The 8,475-nt window shown below is 46.5% G+C and overlaps 1 protein-coding gene across 1 annotated transcript; it reads right to left on the reverse strand.

Annotated features, from left to right (window-relative positions):
• Positions 1-4,183: 4,183 nt before the first annotated feature.
• On the reverse strand, positions 4,184-8,175 carry LOC149361256 (uncharacterized). Its single transcript, XM_089569485.1, has 2 exons — positions 8,158-8,175; positions 4,184-4,678 (listed from the first exon to the last, which is right to left on the reverse strand). The coding sequence occupies exons 1-2, from the start codon at positions 8,167-8,169 to the stop codon at positions 4,184-4,186; spliced, it is 507 nt and encodes a 168-aa protein (XP_089425611.1). The 5' UTR covers positions 8,170-8,175.
• Between the last annotated feature and the right edge of the window lie 300 nt (positions 8,176-8,475).

The following is an 8,475-nucleotide window of genomic DNA, read 5'->3' on the forward strand; positions in this document are numbered from 1 at the left end:
ACCCACATCGAAAATATGGCGCACTAAAAAAACCGAAAATAAATATTAAAAGTGTATGCCTGTCCCGTCAGCTTTTCATTTAAGAAAGCCAAAAGCCGATAGGTTTCTTATATCAATGTGCGTAAAAGACATTTAGTATTACCTTAATCTTGAAATATATCCGCGAAGTAATATCAATGATGAGAGTTGCTAAATGAGGCTATTGCGTAAAGGGGGTACAATTGCATAATAGTGACTGAAATAGCGTGCGGAAGTTGGAAAGGATCTTACTCCTAAGACAATACGGAGGAAGAAGCCGCCGCGGTGGCTCAGTGGCTATGGCGCTCGGCTGCTGGCCGGAAAGACGAGGGTTCGATCCCGGCCGCGGCGGTCAGATTTCGATGGAGGTCAAATTCTAGAGGCCCGGTACTGTGCGATGTCAGTGCACGTTAAAGAACCCCAGTTGGTGGAAATTTCCGGAGCATTTCTCTACGGCGTCCACCATAGCTTGAGTCGCTTATGGACTTTAAACCACACATATACTAAAGCTAATACGGACGAAGATAACAATAAAAGGAGTAGAGGGAGGGGCAGAAGGCACGCCTCTCGTCGTATTTAATGTTAGTTCATTTCACTAAGCCGTTTCCTACCGCGTGAGTACAGTACAGAACGACAGCAGTTGAGCCACCTCCTGATGCATGAGGTCTTTGATCTCGATCAGGCGCTAGCTACCATCTGGCAACACGGCCAGGCTCAAGGCAGTTTGTGCTTCGCGGGTGTGGACCGACCATAGATGACCGGCGTCAGGGACACGCTGTAGCTCTGGCGTAATATCACTATGTCGGCGATAATGGTACTCGATGCCTTTTGGGACATGCTTGATCCGATCATTGTCAATCGTAGGCGAGTCATCCTGTGTTTAGAGGCCGATGGCATTCTCTATATATGTTCTGAAGAATGGACCCAGCTGTTTGTCGGGCAGGCGCAGGCTCTGTTAAGCACGCAGCTTTAGCAACACAGGACGCCCGCTCAGCCGCTAGAAACAGGCTAGACAGTCTTCAATTTTGAAGCACTACGCCGCGAAAAAAGCCAGGATGGCGAAGAAATACAGACACGGTCTCTGTTTTTACTCGTCCTCGTTGTTTGCTGTGTTTAATGATTCAAGGATGATAATTGCCTTGCTCTCATAAGGATAATGTAAAGTCATCCACGTGGTTGTGATCGGAACTGCTAAATATGCCTTGGTCCTGTTTTGAAGCACACCAGATAAAAGCACCGAAGTTTGGGCCAGTTGGTATTGATCCAGCTTGAAAACGTAGCAGCACGAAAAAACGAGGACAAAACAGACACAGGCACGACAGAACACGTTCACACCAGAGTGAACGACTGGCATAGGTGAACGGGCTGGTCGCGGGATTTTATAGGTGGGTATAGTTGCAACGATTTTTCGGTTCTGAATTACAACGGAATTACAACGGAATTACTCAACGGAATTACAACACGGTTTATTCGCTGGGACAGGTTATTAGGGGAAGCGCATGTAAACTGGCAGTGCGAGCCCTTACATTCTCCGCATGGGTAACGCCCAGCCCGCTGGCGATGCGGCTGACGCCGCTTCAGGTCATCTTTATTTCAACTTATTTATTGATCGCTGCCATATCAATTACAAAAAAACATTTCTGAAGGGAGTGCTGAACAAGGCGTGATGATGAAGTACGTGCCGAGAAAAAATGCAAATAAAACATCAAATGCAAGGAAATTTCAATGAGCACCGATGAAAGAAAAAGGCATGAGAACTGAAAAAAAAAAAACTTTAGGAAAGGAACGGTAACCAGGAGAGTCTACATTATCATCACCCACTGAGTCTCGGGTATTATGCCCCCGCTCCGTCTAAATTCAGTGCGGTTGCTTTGGGTACCGGGGCACATGGGCGTTCAATTAATCGAGATTGTCGATTCCCTAGCAAGGGCCTTTCTCTGCGGCCCAGTAACTGCTGTCCTGCCAACCTGCGCATATACAGCTGCGGTGAGGTTTGGGAGTTAAACATTATTTCAGGAATTTTCAGCCTCGGCGCTTAATTCATCTCCTGAATGTCAGCATCTTCTGCATCCTTGGAGTAGCAAAGACTGGCGCTCGCGCAGACTGGAGGTCTCTTTCACACGTTTGCGATGCCGAGTTCCTCTGCTAAATTTCCACGTCCATAGATCGGGTCTGGTGGATGTCTCCACTGTGCCCATTTTGTGCCGAGCCCGAGACAGTGGATCGCTACCTGCTGTTCTGCCACCGCTTCTCTTCTTTGAGGAGGCGCCTATTAGAAATTCCGTTTCACGAGCAGGGTCTGCCTGTGTCGGCTGCGGTTGTTCTTTCCTTCGGTGCTTCTTCGCTTGGACGAAGCAACAGGAGTGCGCGCTGTGCGGTTGAAAATTTTCTTGTAGGAACACAGCGACTCCCACGGTAATTTAATTTTTTTCTATTTATTTTTATTTTTCTGAATTTCAAAATTTTGCTTATTATTTTCTGTTTTTGTAGATCAGTCAGTGAAAAATTGAACCATTACATGCATTGCATTTTAATTTTCACTTAAAGCCACTGTCCAGTCTTCGATCTCCCAGCTGACACGTCCCCTGTCATTGCGTCATCCAATCTGCCAGCCTTATTACAACTTCTTTTCCTCTATAAATTCTCCTCTTTTTAGCAGTTCACCGCCTGTCTTGGCAACTCCCCGTAGTGGGTAAGTGGCACTTTATTTGAGCCCAACCAATCAACCAACATGGTCCCAGTGCATGGCAGATGTTTTATTGTCCGGAACAGACGATTGTAAATGCATTGATGAAACGATCGGTGTTTTTTGTCTAGATTAACGTGTTATTAACAATTACGAGTTCATTGTGATGCCCTTGGGAAACACAACATACACTTGGAATAAATGGCGAAGTTATGAAAAGAAGCGTCCAGAAAGAGGGAAGCACTGACAATTTCCTCCTGGAGGAGAGGTGGGGCATATCGCGCTAGCATTGCGATGCTGATTAGGCGTTTGTGATCACCTGTGCGGATTTAGCCAAGGGACCACAACCAGGGCTCCACATAGAGCACGCGTGCACGAGGCATGGTATCCCATAAGCGCGTCTCTAATGTCGGGGCACAGTCCCCCTTGTTATGTTTTCGCAAAATGTACGACACACTTAGGCAAAGCCACTAACTATTAAAATGTGTATAGGCGCATGCGGAACTGCGTGAGAGGTTTGTAAGCAAATTCACATTTTGCTGCCAGGATTTGGTAGTGAAATAATTTATCGGAGGGTTCTTATATAGTCATATACGAAATAGCGGGTCTATGCTGGAGAGACGGTCCGTCTTTACTTTGGGATTACGAAGTAAGGAGACAGAAGAACTCCTATGTATAGTTGCGTGGTTGTTTGGTACTGCTCACGCAATGAATGGCAGCAACAGGAAGTTTCCACGCTTAAGTTGAATGCTTGCAAAATTTTCACCGAGACAACGCGTAATATTAAAGACTACCTCAAAGAAGATTGTTTTGCCCGAAGAGAAATTGCCGGTTACTAACCATGATCTCCAGCTCAGCTTGTTTTGTATAAGTGCATATGCATGCTGATATATACATTGTTTTTCAATGTATCATAGTGTGTCCTTTCCTGCAAGCCATCAGAAACATCACACCATATTCCCCCTAAAAACACCAACATACTTTCAACGTCCGATCATGTTTTGAAGCATTCATTAAAGGTAATGTACCTTTGTAAAGCCAAGCGCTACTACTGCGCCATGGAGTGCGAGTTTTGAACTGTACGGCTTTAACATAAAGTAGAGTACAATGAAGATAAGCGTGATAAAACAACTTTATTTCATTTAGCACTGGCAGGCGTGGAATAATGTGCGAGACGAAGCGGGCCCGACGCCTGAGCTCTTGCCATCGCTGTCCCGCGAGAACTGTGGCAACCCGGTTTTTTTTTCGCTCCTAGTGACGGCAGACAAATAGTATACCAATGCTGTAATGGCCATGACCTCTCATGATCTTGAGAACTTCCAGGAACGTCGGCTTCGTGGACTACATCAAGCAGTCGCTACAGTTTCATGACGAAATCCAACATGGGTTTTCTAATACTTCGCTGGTATGATATCGCATACTTCAGATGTTGTGAGTTACAAGGCTTGCCTGCCGTTGGTGCAGCTGCCTTTTCAGCGATCAACCTTTGTAGCCATAACCGCCGTACCCACCGTAGCCGCCCCCGTAGCCTAGACCGCCGCCGTAACCCAGACCGCCGCCATAGCCCAGTCCGCCCCCGTATCCGGCGCCGAGCCCTAGTCCTCCGCCGAGGCCGGAGTGGGCAAGGAGTGCTCCTCCACCGCTGACCTTGTTCACGTGATGCACCGTCCTCACTACGAAGGCAGGTCCAGCCACAGCCTTCGCAAATCCAGGTCCGCCTGAGAGAAGTGCGACACTACTGCCGATACCAGCGCCGCCCAAGCCGCCAGCGCCGCCAGCGCCGCCCAAGCCACCAACGCCGCCGAAGCCGCCAAGCCCTCCGTATCCTAGGCCTCCGTATCCAAGGCCTCCATATCCCAGGCCTCCATAGCCAAGACCTCCGTACCCGAGGCCTCCATAACCGAGTCCACCGTAGCCAACCTTCCCACCAGCGAAGGCAGTGGTCAGGACCAGAAGGAAGACGAGGGGTGCAACCTGTGCGACATTTATCAGAAACAGATTAATGCGTTTACTCAGCGTCAATTTCTTAAGTAGGAAGCACTGCCAGTTCGAGAACTCAGGATCACCCGTAATCTACGAAACACCGAGACAATTCTCTGCTCATAGCTAAGGAGAGAATGCAGCAATGATGGTTTAATTATTAGTTGCAATTTCTTGTAAGCAAAAAAAGAAGCTAATAAAACTGAAGTAAAAGAAAATCTCAAACTCTTTCGCAGCCTAGTTTTCAGCTTTGCGGTGTAACTTAGTTTTGAGGTGTGAGTTCTGGAGGTATCGTGCATAATTATTGGAATCATTTTGGAAGAAATTTCTTCAGCAATTAAAAGGTATATTGAGGATTGTAGGTGACTGCGTGCATATCGCAGAGATATCTGTCATGCACATTTATTGTGCATAACTCTCTTTCAAAGTAAACGAGTATTTTGATCTAAATGCTCACTGTTTGTAATGTCTCAATATCCGGACAAATGGATGCTTTCGGTTTATTTTTCTTGCTTGCCTTTGTTTTTTCTCTTGCGTTGTTGTTACGATACGCGGGGATTTGTTTCTCTCAATTAATGAACGAAAGCCAACTAGTTTAAAACTGATCAAAGTCATTGCATCACGCAATGCCAGGAACACGCACACCAAACAAGAAACCATGTTTCTGCCACATTTTATCTGGCTTAGCGGCATCAAATTTACCTCATAATATTCTAAGAGATCAGATGTGCAATGAGATATATTTACAGGTACTGGAGTCACGCCCAGATTAAGAAGGGGCACTCTTTGGTGTTAAACCGATTCTCACGCATTATGCACACCATATAGGAAGGTTTGCTTAATGGGCCGACGCTGCAGTAGGTTGCTCAGCGCGCATATTAAGACCCATGGAAATATTTTCCCCAGCCACCCGTCTTAGGAGATTCACCACCGATGCCCGCTCCTCACCATTATGGCCGCGTCTTTACCTGCACAACTCTCGCTTCAGAGCCACTATTGAAAGCTTTTGTGCTTGCTAATTAGTAGACGCCCTGGTGTTTCTTGCGGAAATATTTTGATGCAGGAAATTTACGCTTTCGATGAATATTGCCTCAAAGGAGGCCATTTTCGGATGTCTAGTGAAAACTGAAGGAAAGGTTGTTGTATGTCAACGTCGTAAGCTCCACGTATATAATGAACAAAGACCTTCTCACTGAATGGCACTTAGTCTTGTGCGCTCTCAGCTATGACCACCCAATGTCCGAATATTTATCCGCTAGTTCCAAAGGTGAAATTTGCCACCCGCTCCACGCTTTATACAAATCTTAGAATGAACTCCATTACACAAAAGAACTATCCGTAACCTTCGATTGAGGACACTTTGTGGATTCTTCTTACTTTCAGGCAGGGTGTTATTTGGTGATGGTTGTTACCTTACCCGCTCTATTTTCTTCCGGCGACTGAACTATCCGTTCCGTTTGAATACGTAACTTATTTGTCCTTAGTTTTTTTTCTTTAATACAGTTTGCTTTCCTCCCCGTTTGCGCCCCATAATATGTTATTGGCGAGGTACAACTGTTTTATAATTTACTGCTTTAAATTTTTTACAGCAGAGCTTTAAAATGCCCTAGATTTAGCTGTTATTCAGCTCGTAATTTTACTTCCAATATCTGGCACTGGCGGTTACTCCTCATTCCTTGCCCTAGATTGCGCGGGCTTCGCTTACCACTTTGAGTGCCTCGATTTCTATTATAAACTATTATATCTGACAAGGGGTGTCCACGACGGCTTCATTCCTTAACACTGATTTTTCGCCGCACAGTTTTGCTTTTTATGTATATGATTGACTCTGATTGCTGCCCACGGCTACATAGCTGGGCGATTTGATAGGCCAGTCGGAGTACAAAAATTGTTTGGTGTGTTTCGTGTACCTACTGCTGGTTTCCGTATCTGCCTGGGACAGATACGGAAACACTGATACACGGCCAAGGCTGGCGTTTTCATCATCATCATCATCATCGTCATCAGTCTGACTACATCCACTGCAGGGCAAAGGCCTCTCCCATGTCTCTCGAATTAATCCTGTCCTTTGTCAGTTGCCACCACTGTATCCCCGCAAACTTCTTTAGCTCATCCGCCCACCTAACTTTCTGCCGTCCCCTGCTACGTTTGCTTTCTCTTGGAATTCACTCCGTTACCCTTAAGGACCAGCGGTTATCTTGTCTTCGAATTACATGCCCCGCCCAAGCCCATTTCTTCCTCTTGATTTCAACTACGATGACATTAACCCGCCGTTTGTTCCCTCACCCACTCCGCCCTCTTCCGATCTCTTAAAGGGACACTGAGGAGAAATTGAAGTTGGCTTGTATAGACAGAATACCAGCTCCTGATTACAAAAACGCCACTCATACTGACAAAAAAGCTCTTGTAACGTAGAAACGAGCAAGAACCAAAATACAGGTATCGCCGCCACAGGCCAAACTCGCAAGTACAAGCGTGATGACGTCATAGGAAAAAGCAGTGTTGCTAGAACCAATGGTTCTAGCAACTCTAGGACCCGATACGCCACAAATCCCCGAGGCGCAGCCAATGCATGCGCAAATGTCCTTGACGTCGCCAGATGGCGCCACGTGCCCGGCAGTTACGCGCGCTCCTGAAGCATCGCGACCAATCAGCGCCTGTTTTCCTACCGTAGGCGGGCTCCCGGTATTCCGCTAGCGGTAACAAGGTACACGGTATTCTAAAGTTGTCAATTTGCGAGAACATCGTTGACGACTGCAAGAACGAGATCCATCGTAACGCTGGCAAAACGCCAGTGCAAACGTAATCGAAGCGACTGTAGCTACGGCCGCAATAGCCGATAGATGCCTTTTACGTGCGGCCGGCGGTAGCTTTCTTTTCGGCTGCTGCTAGGCCGCGCTGCTGGCCACCAGAAATCACGGAGTCTGCGGTACGTCATGCGCACGTCATGTTTCACGTCACTTAGTCCTGTGTCGTCATAGGAGAATCCCAAGTTTGAATCAGAGCGGCGGGAAAAACTTTTTCAACTTCGAATCCAAATTTCTTAGAAATAAAAGCATCTTTCGCTGCCGACCAAGTGGCAACAAAGCCATGACATGCCGAACTATCGAATTTTGCTATAAAAAAATTATTAATAGTGCTCACCTCAGTGTGCCTTTAACGTTACACCTGTCATTTTCCTTTCCATTTTCCTCGCTGCGTTGTTCTTAACTTAAGCTGGCGTTTTAGGGTTGACGAAAATGGCATCAGTCATTCCCATCACAAAACGCCACATTAAGGCGAACACGTACCAGGACAGTGCGAACAAAAATACACTCAAGCGGCTCTAACAGTTATTTTGCCCCAAGAAAAATTATTGCCGCAGTTGACGCGTTTTTTGGAGCGTAGTTAGACATCTTCAACTACGAATTTTTAAACTCCAACCAAATTCAATGCAAAATTAAAGTGACACTTTCGAAAGCCAGTTCTCTTACCAGAGCGTGCATCTTTGGTGTTCCTCCACAGAGTAATGCGCGAGAGAATGCTAAAGGCATGGTGGCACCCAGTATATATACGCAGCAGGGCCAGCCTTTTCTGCAGGAGAAAAACCCAGATAAGGTTAGGTTCGCCGAACTACAGTGTGTAAAATCAAAACAAAGAGGTACCCATGGAGAAGAAATTCGCGCATTATCGCTACGTGGTGGCACGTGTTAGAGTAGCCTCCTTTGGCTTCGCTGGGTTCACAAGGAGGCCACTTTCCCGAGCATTTGTCTAGCGTAGATCTAACCGGAACCACGAAGCACTTAAGAGGC

This window comes from Amblyomma mixtum, chromosome 2 (assembly GCF_055824585.1).
Source record: "Amblyomma mixtum isolate Tamu chromosome 2, ASM5582458v1, whole genome shotgun sequence".
NCBI classification, from domain to species: Eukaryota; Metazoa; Arthropoda; class Arachnida; order Ixodida; family Ixodidae; genus Amblyomma; species Amblyomma mixtum.